The following is a 21,539-nucleotide window of genomic DNA, read 5'->3' as shown; positions in this document are numbered from 1 at the left end:
AAGCCAAAAAAGGATTTCTAATTAAGATAGTTCCTTTTATTCTTGGTGAACATGAATTAACATTCCAGATTAATATGAATGAGTTAAATGGATCAATACCTTGTAATGTGGTCCTGCAGGGTCCTCTGGGGGCCAGTCCAGCATTTTGACCCCTGATAATGGCCCAGTGAATAGTGCTGAATTTTGCTGATCTGTCTTCAGGTACCCTTTAGGAATGTGGCAAACTTCCATATTTTATTTATAATGAATAAATAAAAGCAAAATTATAGAGACATACTCAAACCATAACAGATTATCAATCTGAGGCTCAGATTGTCATGCTATTAACATAAGAACTGAACAGAATATTGGGCGCTCCATCAAATTTGTGAAACAAATATGCGCCTAGAGAGGGAAAAACAGAGCTGAAAAAAGAGTCCATTGTTGTACTTCTTATTGAAATACTTCTTATTGAAATACTTCTTATGGAAAGTTGCAGATTCTATCCCAATAGCTGCATAGTAGTCTAGTTATCAGGCTTATTGTGTTCATACACAAATGTCATATATGAAAATATTACATCGCATAATGTTCCAATGATGTCAAAGTCCAGAATAAACAGATATAACATTTTTAGAAACATATGCTTTGGAGTGTTACATTTGACTGTAGAAAATGTTGATATAGTTATTTATACTATTATTAGTAATAGTAATATAAAAATAATTATTACTTTTTAATACATAATAATAAGATGTGATATAAGAAAAAGAGAAATAAAATACATAAAGCATTAAATTATTTTTCTACTACTGCATTATGTCTTTCATTCAAGTATTACATAGAGCAAACCTGTCCATTATCAACAAGATTTTTTTGCATATTCCCTATTACCCCTGGATACCTAATTGATGCTGACTTTGGTCTGATTTTGAGGTTAAAACGTGGCTTTCTATAACAGCCTTTGGGGCTGAATGGCTGCATGCAACAGTTTTAACTTCATATTTTTAATTGATGCAGTTGTTTAATAAGCTTTTAGATTTTTAATTTTTTTTTTTTGTCGTACATGTTTTACATTTTAAATTGTTTAACTGATTTTATTGTAAGCCACCCAGAGATCTTACGATATGGAGTGGGATAGACATTGTATAGAGACCCAGCATGGCATAGTGGTTTGAGTGTTGGACTATGAAAACTAGGGTTCAATGCTCTCCTTGGCCATGAAGCCCACTGGGTGACTCTAGGCAAATCACATGTTCTCGGCCTCAGAGAAAGGCAGTGACTGCTGTTGCACTCATACAAAGCAGCATCTTTCCTTACCTTCAGTTGCTGTCTCCCTCAATATTACTTTAAAATATTTGCTAGTAATTTGTTAATAATTTGTTAAACTCAGTGGTCACATTCAAATGACATACTAAAACCTGACTCTGGAACTCTGGGCAATTTGTGTGCTGCTTCAGCTTTGAAGGACTTTAATATCTTTAACTGATAAAAAGACAGAAATTGCAGTTTCCTGGATAACCCCTGGATAAGCTGTAGTGGCTGAAAAGCTATATGATTATTTTACTAAATTGTTCCTCAAAGCTGACTGCTCCTCTTTTTTCTCTCCTATATACAGTTGAAAGAGATTTTCAGAAAACAGTTGGAGAAGGCAGAATCTGAAATAAAGAAGACAACTGCTATCATTGCAGAATATAAACAAGTAATATTTTAAGTTTGGAGTTTTACTGTCTCAACTCTCCTTTCAGTCTGTATAATTTCCTGTAGAGCAAGAATTATCTGGGCATGTTTTTCTCCAAGTAAAATCCACTGATATCTTATATCAACTCACAGTACTTGGCTGCCTTCCAGCAGAGTCCTGCAACAAGCTTGTGCTCTTCCTACTTATAGCTATTATCCACAAGCTATTGGCCAATTATAAATTGCCAATTATATCCTTCACATAACTGGTTGGAGAGTTTCTCAACTAATGTTAATTTTTAAATCTTAGTGATCAGCCTTGCAATCAAAGTGTGAGAGAACAAGTTGGGACTGTCAACATTTGCTTTAGGCTGTAAGAGGATGAAATGTTAATGGTTCCTTAAAATATGTTCAGTTTTCTTTGTAAAGTGAATTATATTGAAATCCTGTTATTTCCTTCTAGATTTGCACCCAGCTGAGTAGTAGGCTGGAGAAACAACAGGCAGCCAGTAAAGAGGAACTTGAGGTTCTAAAGGTGAGAATAGCCTGCTCAAATAGTTGTACGGTACATTGTTTTAGGCTGTACATTAATTTTAGCTCTTTTTTGGTGTTCTTCCCCAACTGACTCTTTGGTGCTATTTTTTAACAGAGAGAAAGTAAGTTGTTACACTTGAAAAGGTCTGTAACACCACATTGTGACTCTGTGGAAAAATATCCATGACCAGTGTGTGATCTGAGACACGCTTTTTCAGGAGCTGTTGCTCTTACATATCATTATTAGTGTCTTAATGAACACACTGTTAATTACAGTCGTCCCTCCCGTTCTGGAGCCCCCCTTCTGTGAATCAAAAAAACTACAAATATTCAAAGCCCAAAATGGGTACATGCTCCTGTGCACCGTGCTGCGCGTGCACCTCATTTTGTCCCTCCCCACTTGCCATTCACAAAGAAGCAAGACCGCAGACTCTTAAGTCCGCAAATGGGGAGGGACAAGTGTAGAAGCCTAAGCTTTAGTATAAAGACAACCAGTTTTCTTCCTCTTTTAACAGTTTCATGATTATCTAGCTGAAGAGGCAACTTTTCAAATACTCTGTTAAGTACACCTGGGTACCCATCTTAGGTGTGCCTGCTTTTGTTCTTTTGCTTGACAGTTTAGGAGCTCTAAATTTGGATGTCTGGCCTGCCTAGAAAAATCCAGAACATACCCTAATTTGGAGATGCTCTGGAAAAGGTCTTGATTGATTTGTTGATAATATATTTCACACGATAGACAAGGAAAGCCCTCTGTCTGCTTCAGTGGTGGGATATTTTCTTGTTTCAACTAATTTCAAAGTAGCTTTCGATTTTTATGCACTTTCTGTCATATATATCCAAACAAAGTAGGCGATCATTCTTAGCATCTCTATCTTTAAAAGAGCTTTCTATTCACAGAAAGTGTGAATCCCCCTCTCTAAGTATGATGGTATATGAATTGATGTTTGAAGATTTTAAGGAACTAATAGGGATGTATAATTCAGTATTAGTATTAGTATTTTATTGACTGTTCAATTGCATTGTATTATTTTAATGATGTAATCCCACTTTGATCCTTGGGCGGGACATATAAATAAAAAACCATCATCATCAATTTGGAAAAGTCTGTTTTTGGACTATAACTCCCAAACTCTATTCTACAAATATGAGGACAACCAATGACAGACAGAGACAGGGTTCTAGGGGTATGCTTCATAGTCGTATAAAACTGTCTCTTCAGAGAACTTATCCTCTCAGGCTTTAATTTCTGCAGAAGTATCCTCAAGTAAAAAGAGCAACTGTACACTTGCTTTTAAAAGCAACCAGTATGTGTCGCTGCAGAAGTTGTTAGAACAGTGCCTAAGAAAAAAGGGGGAAGGCAAGTAAATTCGGTCAGGAAATGGTTGAACACTTTCTGTGAATAGAAAGCTCTTTTAAAGATAGAGATTTTTAGGCAGGCCAGACATCCAAATTTAGAGCTCCTAAACTGTCAAGCAAAAGAACAAAAGCAGGCACACCTGAGATCATCATCTCTATAGCAAATCCGATGGGAAAGCCCACCGGAAGAGATCCGTCTTTAGTGCCTTCTTAAAGGATCTCCTCCAGCAGACTATTCCATAATTTAGGGGCTGCTGCAGTGAATGCTTTATGGGAAGTTGTGGTTAATCAAGTATTACAATGTCCCAACAAATTCTTCCCCAATGTTCTGAGTGTGCGGGGCTGCTTATGTAGGGAAGGTGTTCCCGCAGGTAACTCTGGCCCGAGCCTTGTAGGGCTTTAAAGGTAATGACCAACACCTTGTATTGTGCCCGGAAGCTAATTGGCAGCCAGTGTAGAGATTTTAACACTGGTGTTATATGGTCAAACGTAGAAGTACCGGTGACCAATCTGGTTGCTGCATTTTGGATTAGTTGAAGCTTCTGAACTTGGTACAAGGGTAGCCCCAAGTAGAGCGCATTACAGAAATCTAAATGAGAGGTTACCAGTGCATGTACTACTGCTTCAAGGTCCTTTTGGTCCAGATAGGGGCGCAGTTGGCGTATCAGCTAAAGTTGGTACCAAGCACTCCTGGCCATTGCATCTACTTGAGATGACAACTGTAGTGATTGATCCAGGAGTACTCCCAAACTGTGAACTTCGTCCTTTAGGGGAAGTGTGACCCCATCCAGGACTGGTTGACAAATCTCCATCCCCGGACCCAGGGTGCCTATTGCGAGTACCTCTGTTTTCTCTGGATTCAACTAGAGTTTGTTTTCCCTAATCCAGCCCATTGGTGAGGAATCTCTGATGTTATGCACAGGACTGCTTCAAATACTAAGCAGAAGAAAGAAAGACATTGTGACATTCACTCTGAAACCATAATATTGGCTTCAGGCTAGCAAGGCAGATTTATCTGATCCACAGCCATAACACTGATTTGTAGATTAGAACATAATGTGCTCAGGAATGCACTACGCTGTCAGCCCATGGATTTCATTTTGCATTTTTTATTTCTTTTTTCCTAGAAACTTGAACCTCTGAGAAAGGGTAGTAGTACATCTTGAAATGAATTTAAAAATCCCTCTGGGAGGGATGATACATCATGATCTACTTTTCCTCAGACAGAGTTTATTGGTGGGTAGGTGAGTGGGAGTGGATAGCTGTCGCCTCCTGAGAATATTCACAGAATAAAAATTCCAGATAGTTTTGTTTCAAAGGAGGGAGGAAAAGAGAAGGCTTTTTTTACTGGGCTATCTAGAATGAGCAGGATATAGCTGAAAAATATGGTAACCAGTCAAACTTGATGGTACTACACGAGGGGGGGTGGGTGGAAGCTTCAGTAGAGTTTCAGAATGTGAGCATGATTCAATCTCTTGAGTATTTCAGTCTCTTGAGATATATTAGAGCAGGGGTAGGCAACCCTTTTGAGCCGGGGGCCGGGTTGCTGTTCCTCAGACAACTGGGGGGCCGAAGCCAAAAAATAAATAATTAAATAATTTTTAAAAAAATTAAATAAATAAATAAACCGGGACAAATGTAGGACAAAATTTTCAAATGGAGGGCACTTTTTAAATAAAAAATGGAGAACACGCAAAAAAATTTGCTGATTTTTAAAAAAATGTTAAGATAAATGCATGTTTCTGAGGCTTCTATAGACAATTGCCCCACCATGCCCCTCGCATGAGACGCCAAAGCCCCCGGTGGCAGTCGGTGGCAGGACCGGGCTGGGGCTGGTCCCGAGGCCTCGCCGGGCCGCATCCGGCCCCCGGGCCGCAGGTTGCCTACCCCTGTATTAGAGTATCTGATATCGAATTCCATGTAAATTCAATATCTTGTGATGGGTTTTGCTACTGCATTGTTGTAGAAGGAGGTACTGTCTTTTTGGTCAAAAGAGCCACATAGAAGCTACCTGATTCTATCTGCTGAATAACATTTCTTTTATCACCAAGAAAACATCCTTGCCTCTTTTTTAGTTTTTAGCTATGGCTATTACTTATTTTTGTGACTTGCTGTTTCAGGGGAAAGTGATGGCTTGCAAACACTGCAGTGAAATATTTAGTAAAGAGGGAACATTGAAAGTGCCTGCAGTGCCTAGAGAAAATCCAGGTACAGTCACAGATGATGAGAAAGATGCCCTTAAAAAACAGCTAAGAGAGATGGAGCTGGACCTGGCACAGACCAAACTACAACTTGTAGAAGCCAAATGCAAAATACAGGTATCTGGATATATAAATATTTTGTTCCATTGCTAACTATAGCTTGCCATTGCATCCTTTGGTGTAGCAGAAAGAGTAATTATACCATCTTTGTGGTTTTTATAATTCATGTGAGTCTTGCCCTGGGCAGAGACAGTTACACAAACATCTAAGGGGATAAGAATTTTGACAGTAGCCTCTCCCCGTGCACCCAACTGTATGCACACATCCGGGCACACTAAAGCTTCTCCCCTCCATTACTTTTCATCCACTTAGTGAGTAGTAACTTAAGAACCTTTCCCTTAAAGAACACTTTTCCCCAGATGGCTGAGTAGTCATACTTCTTCCCTCTTTCTTCTGTTTTTAATTTCTTTTTTCTTTTTCTTTTTGCTTTATTCTGTTTAACTTATTTACTTGTTTCCATGCTTTTCACCCTATTTTATGCACGGTTCTCAATCATTGTTTATAATAATAATAATAATAATAACTTTATTACGGCCAATTGGCCAGCACGATTACAAAATTCCAGTTTAAAACACAACATAGGTTCATGTACAGATTGGAGAGTATAAAAAATTGACGGTCTATAAAAAGTAAGGATAAAAAGCAAGGATAGGACTGCACGATCAGGCAAACACACAACAATAAGTAGGCTGCCATCACCTCGCAAACAACTCTATCATATTGTGTAATAGAGCACCACATTCGAGACATATAAATTCAAAATCACAATCATATCCCCTGTCCAAGCAAGAGTTAAACTACAAAATGCCATTAATCAGATGCAACTGATTGGGGTAGCTTCATTAGACTTTAGTCCCCAACTAGATTAGTTTGACGGTATGGTAAAATATGGCCATGCCTCCTCATTTACAAATTTTACCGTTAAATTAAGCCATCTATACAGATTTTGAGATTATATTATAACATATTACATCTGTTTAACAAACTGTTTACGATTTGCAATGGCAGCTGTAAAAAATTGTGCAACTGCTTGCGTTATACCTTCCTTCTGATCTGCAAGTAGAAAATTTGTATAAAATTTCTCTTGTCTGCCTGGAAACTGCAACACAATTGGTGTTATATATAAAGCACGTATTTCTGTATACAAAGAACAGCCAAAGAGAACATGATTAATATTTTCGATTTCCTCCGAGCCACAAGGACAGTATCTGTGTTCATAAGGGATCTTTTTAAATCTGCCCTCCAGGACTGCTGATGGTAAGATGTTAAACCTTGCTGACATGAAAGCTCTTCTGAATTTCAGGACATTCAAATTCTCAAAATATTTTGCATATTTACCAGGTCTACTGGATTCCCTAACAGGGTGTAAAGTCAGTTGGCTTATATGAGTCTGGAAATCAATATCCTTGATGCGTTGAGAAATAACAGATTTTGCTTTATCATAGCCCAGTACAGTTATTTCAGATAGTGAGAGTCCAAGAGATAAGAGTTTCAAGGTCAGCGTCTCCTTCCAGGGAGACAAAAAGGAGTCTGTTAGAATTAATGGCACTAAACTGATCGGAACAAAAAACATTTTGAGCCATAAATTTAATTTACGTATCCATACACGCGCCTCAACAGATAGCATCCCTATTTCTAGATGGAGAATGGGATTCGAAACACAATTTGGGACACCTAAAATTGTTCTTAAAAATTTTGTTTGAACTACCTCAAAGGTTGTAAAGCCATTGAAAGTACAAATCTCAGAACCGTATAATAATTGTGCTAAGATCTTAGAAACAAAGACTTGGAGAGCTGCTGGAACGTATTGGCCTCCCTTATTATAATAGAAAGAACATAAAGCTTTAATACTTCTTTGTGTATTCATTACAGCATTGTTTAAATGCTGTATTATTTGTTGTGAAAAGATTGCACAGTCTAGTGACCATTTCCTGCATCATTTCTGCCTGGGAGATAGTCAAGGTATTTACACCAGCTCTATTGGTCAAGGATTTAGAAAGCAGTTTGCATAATCATTTTTCCTATCTCCAGGCTTAGGAAGAAGCACTCGAAGGATGAATAAAGTGGTCAGAAATTGCCCCTTGGTTCCTGTTCTGTGATCCAGGTCTCTCTGTGTGAATAAGTCTAGCCAAACCATGAAGAACTTGCATCACATATAACTTTGTAACATCTGACCAAAGCATCAACAATAGTGCCAACACTGATATTAGCTTTAACAATATTAGGATCACTATCTTGACCTGACATGCAATGACTTTCCTTGTTGGGACAGATTAATTCTGCCCTTAATGTATCCACATCTCTGGAACACAGAAGATCTAGCTTAGCACTGAATCCTTCAGAATGGTTTACACCACAGCCTGCAGCCCCAGGAGGACTGTTATTAATCCCAGTGGAGATACAGGTGACATGCTGACATGGTAAACCTTCTAAGAAGACAAAGTCCATTTCTGCCAAGATGGAGGACATACTGGACCAGTGCCAACTGGAATCTTCCTCACCTCAACAATTTGACCTTGTGACTTCACAAGATTGTTGACCTTAGGCTTCACAAGCATAAGACGATCTGGATATATATTGTTGTAGGAGAACTTACTCTTCTGCGGCACTGGCAATCTATATACCTGTAGATCCTTTCTATGACTTGCTGTTGGCAATCCTGTAGATAGAGAACTCAAAAACTTAAGATGTTTTTTGGAGGAGAGTTAGCTGGGAATGTGTAGCTGGTTACCAGCAACTTTTTGTGGGAAAAGGTGGCTCCACTGCCACAACAACTACCAAATAATAAAAGAGCATAGCTCTTTCATGACACACAACACAAGGTCACAAATTAGCTAGCCAACAGGTGAGATCAGCTCACATTGCTGTCTCCTGTGCCTGTAAGATCATTGTTGGCACAATTGCCTTTAAACACTGCATACAGCTCCAATCCACAGCAATGATTGATAGTCATATACTCTGTTGGATAGAAGGCCTGTCCTTTGCTGAAAAGGGATTTAATGCCAAGACAGATGCTGCAGTGGAATGCAAAGTATAAGGCTAGGGCGGAAGCAAACAAAATTCAATAGCCTACAAGCTCCTACAGGTCTCAGTAGGTAAAGCCATCCAGATTATAAAGGACAATTCTCAGCAATCCTCTCAGTCTAAAAAACAGTACAGCTAGTTTAAATTTCATTCCACCTTTTTGAAACATCCCTCTGACACCAAATCTCTTTTGACTATAATATATCAGGTCACCAATTCACTGTGCCTATCCCATCACAAGTGAGGATGTTTCAAGCATGACCACAACATCTGGTGCACCATTACCAATGAGAGCTGGCTGCTCACCATTCTTTGATTTAGCTGTGTGATAAGATTTTGAGATCTTCTAAGAGGCTTCAGGTGCATTGTCCTTTCACAGCTTCTGGAGGAAGAAATTGCTACACTTCTCCAAAAATGTGCAATGCATTCTTCACTGTCAGTCCAGTTCACTTCTGAGCACTCCAATTCAGCTTAAACAGCACCTCATGTATTAATGAGAAGCATGGCATTTGTAGTGGTTTTCCTTCATACAAGAGGAACAACAAATCTTCCTCCGATCTGGAAGATTGGCTTTTGGTAGCATCCTCACATAGAAAGTTGACATTAGACCTCAGGTACACATTGCACCTGCTGGTGCATCTGAAATTATATGTGAATATCAAAAAGTCACAGTTTACATCCACTCAGAAACTCTTCTTCATAGATGAGGTCATAAGGACACAACAGATATGGTAATAACATCAGCACATTCCATGATACGCAAGGACATGGCTTCAGCTCAGTCAAGTTTAAATTCCTGGGACTGAAGGCTTCAACTACAGAAGTGGTGGAGCAGAGGGTCCCTTCATGGACAGTTGCCTTGTGCCAGTTATGTAAAACCTAGCAACGGAATTGCTAATCAGTATTTGGGCCATCTGTCCAGTACCCACTTGTAGGGTTCACAAGGCTATGAAAACTGTGAGTTCTGATACATTTATGTGAATAATGTGCTCACTAGAGAACAATGTCCTATTGATTGAGCCACAGTGGGTTCCCCAACTGATGCATCTGTAATGAGAGCATGAAGATTGCAGCCTCCCTTTCCAGACATAGGGACCATGTGAATAGTTTTAGTTAGAACAAAGCCTTCTACCCACAAATCCTATATGGGGAAATAGCATGAGTTCAAGGACTTTACAGCTGCTCTCCTCTGAAATGTGATGCAGCATTGCTACAATTTCTTCCCTGCTGTTCCTCAAAGTTTATATTGTGCAGCCATCTCAGCTTTTCATGAGTTCACCACATCTGCCTCTTCAGTGTTCAAGGAACCACTGGGTTCATGAAGGTCCTCTCTCATCTTTATCTACCAGTTCAAACATCTCTGCCTCTTGGCTCTCTGCACTACTTTCCATATTAATAGACAAGCTATGGACTTAGATGGCAGTAACCTGTGTTATGACAGCTGGTTAGTTGTCATGCAAGTGCATGACCTGCACAAAGTTCCCTCACAAAGATAAAGTTGTGCTTTCCCTGGATATCAGTTTCCTACGAAAAATGGTTTCAGCTGGGGCAAAATATGGTTCTTCCTGCTTTCTTTTCAAAACCTGAATGTATATTCACGTTTTTTCTGGGTATTTGTATAGTGCTGTATATCTAGCACATTGTAGAAATCAACACATTTACCAATTTAGTGATGTACAAATAGATATAAATTATCTGTAAATGTGACTGTTAGTTGACAGTGGCTTCTAAGTGGTTAATACAATAATTTAACCAAAAATTACTCTGAAGTACAGTAGTTCTCAGATCTCTGTTTGATTGTTCTTTCTCTTTCCTTAGGAACTAGAACACCAGAGAGGTTCACTTATGAGTGAAATCCAAGCTGCCAAAAACTCTTGGTTTAGCAAAACCCTGAACTCAATCAAAACAGCTACTGGCACACAGCCACTACAGCAGCCTCCGTTGTCATCCTCTCCCAAAGAGGGCAGCACATAGTTCCAGTTGGATGCCAGGCACCAAGAGCACAATGGACTAAGCAGCTGAAGCCCCTTGAATTTTCCTCCAGAACATCCATTCAGGGGTAGGGGAAAGGTTGGGGAGCAACCCCAGAAGCAAATTCCTTCAGTGTCTTTCATTAGTTCTTATGTGGCCCTTTTCAAAGGGAAGTTATTTAAAGGATCCTGTTTTATGTAGAATACTCTTTCCTGCTGCCTTGCCAAAAGCCACACCTCAGTACCTTCATATTTTACATGTTATTTTGTATGCTTAGATGTTTCAAATATAGGTAACAACTAATTCAGAACGTGTTCCATATGTTGCTAAAAATTATTCATAGTTTTTTAAAAACTTGCATTTACTTTTTTCTTTTCCTGTGAGACAGGGCAGAGTAAAGTAGTGAAGAAAAAGCACATCTGTCATAATGCCATGCAGTTTTCTGGTACAGTGCACCCTCCCCATACGCGGGGATCCATTCTGGACACCACCACCCACTGCGTATGGGGAAAAACACATAAGCTCAAACCCCATTAGTTTCAATGGGAGAGCGTTTCTGCGTCTGGTGTGGCATGCATGCCATTCTTCTTATGGCGGCTTAACCTTCTGAGTAAGGTTAAAGTTGCATATGGTGCGCCCGCACTGTATTTGAAAACATCTCAAAGGTTACAGCTGTCATTGCCCACTGCAAAAATGCACCTGTTGTTTTAAAGCCTGAGTCTTGAACCACATCTACAGCATGTGGAACAACTGTAATTTGGTAAAGAGGAACTTGCCATAAAACTATGTCTCCTTCAATTCTGCTTGTAAGAACTCCATTCCATATATTACAACTAAGGGAGCGATCCCACTGCATCCCTCCCCCAGTCTTTTTTGTCAGTCAGCAGACTTGGACATACGTTCTTATGAGCAATCACCTTTGAAATTAATAGGGACTAGTGGAGGTGAGCCTGCCTGGTGAATTGTGCTCTTTCTGCTGTTGCACCATTTCCATTGATGTTAGCAGGGCTTGTGCAAGAGACAGGAGACATTCCTGGTAAAATGCTTAGATGGAAGGTGATCTCACCAATGATTGATAGGGCAAATTTTTCAGATGATTCCTGTGTCTGTTTGGAAATCATACTTGTTTTATAACTTTATAAAGTACAGAAAATCATTTGTTACATTTTTGAATTGAACATAAGATGTTTATAGAAATGCTTATTTCATTGAGAATTAAACTATTGCTTAAATTGATGGAAATATTTTTTTTATTATATGTAATGTGTATAATAACGTCTGACAGGTCAACATCACTACTGGATGAAAAGTTAATTGTGTATTTGGTTTTCCTGTTATGAACAGTGTTCCAAGGACTTTGTCCTACTGATTTTAATCCAAATGAATGCAATAGCCTATCAGTCAGTTCTGTATAATAAAGTTTAATGATGTTCATTTTGTGCTTCATTGTCCGGCATATATTGCAAGTAAATTTTGCAATTACAATGCAACATTTTAATTGCCATGACAACTAATGGTTTGTTGACATGGTTCCTCTCAGTATCAGGCACAGCTGCCATTTCTTCAAGGCAGAGTTCCAAAGAGAGACTGAATGACCAATTAATGAAATACTTAAGACTAACAACTTTCAGCACATTTAAACCTAAAATAGTTCAGTAGCATGAGAAAAGCCTGTTTAACCTTCATAAATTCAGTTCCCCAATCCTGTATCTTTGAAATGTGATGGACTGCAGCCCCCATATCCATGCTAATGGAAGATTATGAAAATTGTCTTCTAATACTGTACATCTGGAAAATAGGTTGGGGAAGGTTGGGTTAAAACCACTAGTAGTTTATCCCAGGTTTGATGTACTCTTGACAACTCGCCACCATGATAAGACAGTCTGTGACATTTCTCTATCAGCTGCAACATCAAAGGAGTTTTCTAGGCTAGCTCTTGTTCTTATACATTAGTACAATAATGAAGAGATAGGAGAGATAAACCACATCCCTGCTACCTTCCATCCAAGGCTGTACCCTTTATTAGGCAGTGAGGCCAATCTTTCAGGTTGTAGATGATGGGAACAGCAAAGCCCCTGACCATTTCCCTGTTTAAGGGCATGGGTATTATCCTATTTCCCTAACTTGCCTACTGCCTTTGGGATGGTGGAGGAACTATTCCATTGCCAGTCAGTGGAATGGGGGTGGGGGTGGTATTGCCATCTTGCCCTTGATCTCAAGGTCGTATCCACATCTGCAGTATGTGGATAAACAATAACACCCCATAGAATTTTTTAGTATAGATGTCATGGCCAGCCAAGAACAGCTCTTGGAGGATGAGGATGAGGACGAGCCTCCTCCAGAGCAAGAGCTAATTGAGGCTACACCAGGTGATAATCCTGCTCTGCCAGGTCCCAGCTCTGCTCTCCCAGCCCCAGAGGAGGAGACCCAACCAGGTCCTAGAGAGGTGCCTCCTGTGGTGCAACAGCCTAGTGGTGACTCTGGGGAGGAAGATGTGCCTACTTACAAACAGAGGAGGGCTGAGAGTGCTTTCAGGCGCGGATCCAGGAGGATTGCAGAGAGGCAATTAGCCAACCAGCCTCAGGTGGCACGGGGGAGCATTTCCCTTACTTAAGCTGTAGAGAGGCCTCCACTCAGTGCTAGAGTTTATTGCATGATCCTCTGGTGTGATTGCTTCTGGCACTGGCTCCTTGTATCTTGACTCCTTGTTGCTTTGACCTCGGAACGGACTGGACCCTTGTTATCTTCTGGCTGCTTTGACCCTGGACTGACTGACTACTCTGACTTCCAGTATCCTGACTTTGGCTTGGCTTTCAGACTGCTCTGACTTCGGCTTGGCTTTTTGGACTGCTCTTACGCTTACTCCCTGCAAGGTCTGTGTGCTGCTTCCACTTGCTGGGCTAAGCCATTCTTATCGGCCTGTGTCTGTGTGTGCTGGCTGCAGTCCAGGACAATAGACAACATATGAAGCATTTTGAAGTGCTATGCTAAATGCTTAATATTAGCTTATATCGTACTGAATCAAATTAATCTACCAACCTTTCTTCTAATCTTCAAAGTATTCTAAGTAATTCCATTTTAAGCCTCACTCCCACCATGGGTTCTCATCCCAACAAAAAAAAATGAGGGGAATCTGCAGATGGAAAATAGGTTGAGAATGGTGTTGGCTGCAAGAAAGACCAGTGTTGAATGGCTGGTTAATATCTCCACCACCACCACCACAACTGGTTGTAATTGTGACCAGTTTCACAGCTCCAGAACCTTAATTCTTCTGATGAGAAAAATGGGAGGTGGATCACTTAATCTCCTGGCTAATGGAGTGCACCAAGGAATTTCATAAGAAAATGAGTATGTGCTTCATAGGCTATAGCAAAGCCTTTAGCCTTTGACCTCACCAAAAATGGGACTACTACTCTACTTAGGACAAGAGGCTACTGTTAGAACACAATATGGAGAATCAGAATGGTTCCCAGTTAGAGTGTCAGGCAAGGCAGCATATTATCACCCTACTTGTATGCAGAAAGTAGAAAAAGAGCAGGTTTAGACTTAGGAGGAGGAATGAAGTCAGGAAGAAGGAACACCATCAATCTAAGATATGCAGATGACACCATATTAACAGTGGAAACTATGGGCATGGACCAATTACTAAGGAAGGTCAAAGAATAAAGTGGGGAGGCTTAGTGCTGAACACAAAGAAAATAATAGTGACCATGGTAGGGTTGCCATAATTTGCTACTACCAAACTGGGACAAAACATAGAAAAAATAGGACAAAATGTAGAGCAAATGTAGGACAAAAATTTGCCTGGGAATGTAGGACATTCAAGAAAAATGGAGGACACAACCAACTAGAAGCCAAAAACATTAAACAAACATAATACATCTCAGGAAGTAGAATTCAAAGTTATCGAGATTGTACCTGTGAGACTAATGCATCTGAAGCGGACTTTGGTCTAGGAAAGCTCATGCTGCCAACTTCATTCTCCTTGCTGCGGGAGCTCCGCGCGGCTCCACTGCCGTCAGAGGAGGCCTTGCCATGGCGGCCTTTTTTGGGGCCTAGCTGGCTGGCTAGCTCCTCATAGCTCCCCCGCTGCCAGAGAAGGCCGTTGCCACAGCAGCGGTCTTTTGTGGGGCTTAGCCAGCCGGCTAGGCCCCTCACAGCTCCCCCCCACCATAGAAGGCCATTGCCATGGCAGGGGACTTCTTTGGGGCCTAGCCAGGCAGCTAGGCCTCCTGCCGCCATGGCAAATGGTGGCGGAGGCCCCAGCCTTCCAACCCTAAACCATGGGGATCTACATAAATTCATCCTAGACATTGAGGAAATCAAAATAGTTAATAATTTTCCATACTTTGGATCAAACACTGATCAGAACTGAGATTAAGCACGGCGGTGGCACAGTAGTTAATTGCAGCCATTCACAGTCACAAGGTTGTGAGTTTGATCACAGGCAGGGCTCCAGGGTCGACTCAGCCTTGCATCCTTCCATAGGTTGCTAAAATGAGTACCCAGCTTGTTGAGGCAATTGGCTTAGACACTGTGTACTACTTAGGGAGTGCTTAACTGCACTGAGAAGTGGTATAGAAATGTACTTGCTATTGCTATTGCTATTACAGCTAAGAAATAAGAAAAAGACTAGGAATGGGAAGGGCAGTGATGAAAGAACTAGACAAGATCCTAAGTAGAGCTATGCAACTGAGCACTAAAGTTAGAATTGTCCAGTCCATTGCATTTCCTATTGCTGTGTATGGATGTGACAGCTGGACAGTGAAGAAAGTAGATAAAAAAGATTAATTTGAGATGTGCTGCTGGAGAAGCATGCTGAGAATACCGTGGACGGCCAAAAAGACAAATAAATGGGTCCTTGAACAGATCAAGCCTGAAATCTCCCTGGAAGCCAAGATGACCAAATTGAGGCTGTCATACTTTGACCATATCGTGGGAAGGCATGACTCACTAGAAAAGACAATAATGCTGGGAAAGGTGGAGAATAGTAGAAAGAGAGGGAAGACTGCATGATAGATGGATAGACTTAATCAGGGAGGCCAGAGGCCTAAATCTACAAGACTTAAGTAGAGCAGTGAAGGACAGGAGGGCTTGGGGATGTAGTATTCACAGGGTCAGCATGAGATGAGTTTGACTTAAGGGCAGCTAAAAAATACATAGCAAGGATGACAAAAAACTGACAGACATCCAGGTTAACTCTGATGAACAGTGTGTGCATATGTATATGTCCCTTCAAGTTACTGATTCACAGATAAGTGGTATAGAAATGTACTTGCTATTCAAGTCACCTGTCAATTTATGGCGATCCATGAGTTTCATAAGCTTTTCTTAGGCAAGGAATACTCAAAAGCGGTTTTGCCAGTTCCTTCATTTGAAATACAGCCTAAACACCTGGTATTCATTGGCGGTCTCCCATTCAAGTACTGATCAGAGCTGACACTGCTTAGCTTCCAAGATCAAATGGTGCCTTTACTGTACTTAAGCCTGATGAACGGCTCAGTTACAGCTAGTTGAAATTTGGCCTCACTTATTTTTTTTTATTATTATTATTTTATTGTTACAAATATACATTAAAATCACATATAAACCAAAGAATAATCAGAAATTTATACAAAATATTTCCCTCTATTTTAGCCTTTATCATCCCCTTCCTCAGGCTTCAATTCCAAAAACCCTTCATCTTTGAGTGTTTATCTTATTACTAACTCTAAATCTATTACTTAACCATTCCCATAGGAACCTATTGTGAAGAAGATAAAAGTACCTAGCTATTATATTTCATATTACATTTAATCCTTATATCTAGTTGATTGCTATCATAATTTAATTTTTACAATTCCAATAGTTTACACTCTTTCTTTTCACTTTGTATGTATTTTTCCCATGGATTCCAAACCTCGTAATATCTGTCTAGTACCTCCTCACTTAATAAGTTAGTTAATTTTTGCATTTCACATATTTCCATCACCTTTAATCTCCAATCTTCTACATTTGGGGTTTCTTCGTTCTTCCAGAATTTTGCAAACACCATTCTTGCCGCTATAATAAGGAAGAAGAGAAGTTTGTCTTGTTTTTTGTCTAAATTTAGTTTATCTGAAATGTTTAGAAGATACAGCCTTGAATCCGGTTCTCCTCTTAAGTCAATCATCTTTTTAATTTCTTTATGTATATTTTCCCAGTACTTCTTGGCTTTCTTACAGTTCCACCAGCAGTGCAAGTATGTGCCAATTTTTGATTTGCATTTCCAACAATTCTGACTTGTGTTTTTATACATCTTGGCTAATTTGTAGGGTGTCAAATGCCACCTGTACATCATTTTATATAGGTTTTCTTTCAATACGACACATGGAGTATATTTAGATCTAACTTGCCACAATTTTTCCCATGATTCCAATTGAATTGGTTCATCACAATCTTTTGCCCATTTAATCATGTACATTTTGATAGTCTCATTCTCCAATTCAACTTTCCTAATCAAATTATATAATTTCGATATTTGTTTCCTAGGATCTTTCAAAATTTTCTCAAATTCTTGTTCCATAGGGCCAATTCCGTTTGCTTTTGCATCCACTAAGAATCGTTCTTTTAATTGCATGTAAGTGAACCAATTACACGTAAAGCCATCTTTATTCAATTCATCCTGTGTTTTCATTATTATTTCATTGTCTCTTGACTTCAATAAGTCTTTGTAAGTCACCCAGTATTCTTTTTTTAAAATCTCCCTTTTATATAAGGCTTCATTTGGAGAAGTACAAACCGGTAGTTTAGTGCACCATATTTTCTTGTATTTGTTCCAAATCCTCAATAAATTTTTCCTTACTATATGATTGTCAAAATTTCTGTCTAATTTCATCTTATCGTAAAATAGATAGCCGTGAAGTCCAAATTTTAATTCAAATTTCTCTAAGTTTATTGTTCTCCTTTTCTGTAATTTTATCCAATCCATTAGCCAATCGAGTACACATGCATGAAAATACCATTTTAAATTTGGTAAGGCTAAACCCCCTTTATCTATGGAGTCTTGTAATATCTGTGTTTTGATTCTCGGTTTTTTATTTTTCCATATAAAATTTGAAATGTCTTTTTCCCAATTTTTGAATATCCGAGTATTATTGATTATTGGGATATTTTGAAACAAATATAAAATTTTTGGTAATACCATCATCTTTATTAATGCCATCTTACCACTCCATGAAATATTCAATTTTCCCCAATTTTGTAAATCAGTTTTTATCTTTTTCCATACAATTTCATAGTTATTTTTAACTAAATCAATATTTTTACTCGTTAAATTAATTCCTAAATATTTAATCTTTTTAACTATTTGGAAGCCTGATTTTTCCCTCAACTCCTCCTTTTCTTCCTTCTCCATATTCATTGTAAGAATTTTTGTTTTATCTGAATTTATCTTATATCCTGCCACTTTTCCAAATTTTTTAAATAGCTTTAACAAATCCTTTATACTTTCGTTGGGGTTTGTAATGGTTAATACCAAGTCGTCTGCGAATGCTCTTAATTTATATTCTTCCCCTCCAAATTTGAAACCTTCGATGTTTTTTTCTTGTCTAATTAAGTTCAATAACATCTCCAAATTTATTATAAACAATAATGGTGATAAAGGACATCCCTGTCTAACCCCTCTAAATATTTCACATATTTCCGTTTTTTCATCATTCACTACAAAGCGTGTTTCTTGTTTTCCATATATTGCTTCAATTCCCTTTATAAATTTTCCGCCAATATTTACCTTCTTTAAAATCTCAATCATAAAATCCCAGTTTACATTATCGAATGCCTTTTCCGCATCAATAAAGTAAAGAGCCAATTTTTTATCAATTCTTTTAGTGTGTATTTCTATTAAATTTAATAGGTTTCTGATATTATCTTTATTCATTCTTCCAGGTAAAAAGCCGGATTGGTCTAAATGTATCCAGGTATTCAAAACCTTTTTTAGTCTTTCAGCTAGTATAGAAGCAAAAATTTTATAGTCAGAATTTAAAAGAGCTATAGGTCTATAATTCTTTGGTAACGTTAAATCTTTACCTTCCTTGGGGATTAATATTGTTGTTGATTGCGACCACGTAGGAGGTATTTTCCCTTCCAATCCCTCATTCATCACTTCCACCAGAACTTCTTTCATACTTTCTTCACATACCCTATAATATTCGTTAGTGTACCCATCTGGGCCTGGAGTTTTCCCTTTTTTACTCTTTTGTATGGCCTGGGATATCTCAGAAGCAGTAATTTCCGCATTCAATATATTTTTTTGTTCTTCCGAAATTTTTTGAATTTGCAAAGATTCTATAAAATTTTTTATTTTATTTCCTTTGATCACTGGTTTTTTAAAAAGATCTTTGTAATATTTAAGGAAACAATCTTTGATTTGTTTCTGACTTACCATCGTTTTTCCATCATCATTCAGTTCTATAATAGCACGTTTTGCTTTTTCCTTCTTTACATAATGGGCTAATAATTTCCCCGATTTATTTGCAAATTCAAAAAATTTTTGTTTGGTATATTTAATTTTCTTCTCTATTTGTTCCACCAATACATTCGAAATTTGATTTTGTATGTATTTTATTTCATATAAGACCTTCGAGTCTTTAGGATTTCTTTTCAAAATCTGTTCTTTCTTTTTCAATTCTTCATTTAATTTATCTATCTTCTCGTTCTTTTTCTTTTTGATCTCTGTTGTTTTCTTTATTAACCATACTCTCACTACCGCTTTATGAGCATCCCAGACCATTTGTAGATTTGTACCTTTGTGTAAGTTGTCCTTAAAATAATTTTGAATATTTTGCTTTAATTCTTTAATTAATTTTTCATCTTTTAAAATCCTATTATTTATCCTCCAATTGAACTCTTTATTACCTAATACTAAATTAATTTGTACTGGGTTGTGGTCTGATAGTGTTCTTGGGAGAACTGTAGCTTTATTCACTTTAGAGATCAGATGGGTAGATACTAAAATCATATCAATACGTGACCAAGATTTATGTGGGTTAGAAAAGAAAGTGTAGTCTTTGTTGGTTCTATTTTTACATCTCCATACATCATCTATAACTAACATATCCATCATTTGAAAACATTCGTTTGGTAATTTCCCTTGTGGCTTCTTGTATTTTTTTTCAGAAAATTTATCTATCCTAGGGTCAATCACTCCGTTCCAATCTCCCAGCATGATCACTGAGTCAAATTCTATATTTAATATTATATTCTTCAATTTTTTGTAAAATTTATTTTTATTCTCTAATGTTCCGTATACTCCTACTAACAAAAATTTTTGGCCTTTACAAATTAATTCTACTATTAGATAGTGTCCATCTGGGTCATTATATAATTCTTTCGCTTCATATTTTGTGTTTACATACATTGCCACTCCTTTTTTCTTAAATTTGGATGCTGATATGAATTCTTGTCCTAATTTCACAAATCTGAGATATTTTTTATCTTTTTGTTTAATTCTTGTTTCCTGCAGACATATCACATCTAAATTAAGTTTTTGGAGGTAGTGACATATTTTTTTCCTCTTTTGCGGTGTATTTAAGCCCTGTACGTTCCATGACATTAGTTTTAACTGATTTGCCATGTTCAAGCTGTATCCTCCAAACAAAACAGCGAACCAATCAAATTAATTTGTTTATTTCAGATTTATTTAATAAATTTTAAAATTTAATATTTAGTAGGTTAATATATAATAAATCAAAGAATGAGGAGGGTTCTCCAACAGTTTTTTTTTGTCAGAATATTTTCCCAGCGTCTTCCCTTATTTCTTCTCTTCTAATTCTTTCTTCCTCTATTGCTTCTTCCTGTGTTTCTATGTAAGAGTTGATCGGAGGATCTAAACCCACCTCTTGGTTTTCTTCTTCACCTAATTCTCCTTCTTCTTCTTCGTTCTCTTTGTGTCCTATTTCGTCTAACAAATTGCTCAGGTCTTTACCACTTTTCTTCAATTCTTTAGTTGTTTCTGCAGTTCTCCTCACGAATGCCTTGGCCTGTTCTGGAGAAAGAATTCTTATTCTTTTTTGTTTCCACCAGAATGTCAGACCTTCTGGGACCTCCCAGCGGTAGGGTATATTTTCTTTCCTTAGAAAAGACGTTAAGGAAATATAATCTTTTCTTTTCTTCAGCAGCCTTCCAGGAACATCCTTCAGAATTTTAAGTTCCAAATTATTGTATTTGAATGGGGTATTATTATGTACAGTTAAAAAGTGATCTTTGACCCGTTTCCGTACGAAATATACTGCCACGTCTCTGGGCAGAGCTTTTTGTCTGGCAATAGTTGAATTAATACGATAAATTTTATCTATTTCTTCCTCAAAAAAAATCGGGTCCTTTTTCAAAAAATTTGCAATTTCTTTTATTAATTTTGCTGCCAAATCTTCGTTTTTTTCCTCCGGAAGACCTCTAATTTTTAAGCATTTTTCTCTCAGTTTCATTTCCCACACCGCTTTCTCGTCCAAATCTTCTTCTCTTCTAGCCGAGAGTTTGGCAATATCTGTTTCTAGTTTCTCCGTTCTAAATTCTACTATTTCTACTCTTTGTTTAATTTTTTGATTATCCAAAATCAAAGTGTCCACTTTATGATTTATTTCTTTCAAATCTGAACGTATTTCCTGTTTAATTTCTTTTTTGAAATTATTCATTTCTTTTGCCAGGCTGGCCGAGAGATTGGCTGAAAGGTTATCAATTTTGTCCAATATGAGCTGGTTCATTTCTGGGGGTTGGAGT

General features: G+C 38.1%; 1 protein-coding gene across 1 annotated transcript in view; it reads left to right on the top strand.

The window, feature by feature from the left end:
* RABGAP1L (RAB GTPase activating protein 1 like) overlaps positions 1 to 12,239 on the top strand; it is a 172,955-nt gene extending 160,716 nt beyond the window's left edge. Inside the window, exons 23-26 of the mRNA XM_089515979.1 lie at positions 1,598 to 1,681; positions 2,123 to 2,194; positions 5,670 to 5,867; positions 10,653 to 12,239. Of these exons, the coding sequence (XP_089372105.1) occupies positions 1,598 to 1,681; positions 2,123 to 2,194; positions 5,670 to 5,867; positions 10,653 to 10,808 (510 nt within the window). The 3' untranslated portion in view covers positions 10,809 to 12,239. The remainder of the gene's footprint in view (positions 1 to 1,597; positions 1,682 to 2,122; positions 2,195 to 5,669; positions 5,868 to 10,652) is intronic.
* The last annotated feature ends 9,300 nt before the right edge of the window (positions 12,240 to 21,539 follow it).

This window comes from Sceloporus occidentalis, unplaced genomic scaffold (assembly GCF_023333645.1).
Source record: "Sceloporus occidentalis isolate IW3139 unplaced genomic scaffold, rSceOcc1.0.p SCAF_3, whole genome shotgun sequence".
NCBI classification, from domain to species: domain Eukaryota; kingdom Metazoa; phylum Chordata; class Lepidosauria; order Squamata; family Phrynosomatidae; genus Sceloporus; species Sceloporus occidentalis.
This window is presented reverse-complemented; position numbering and strand designations above follow the sequence as displayed.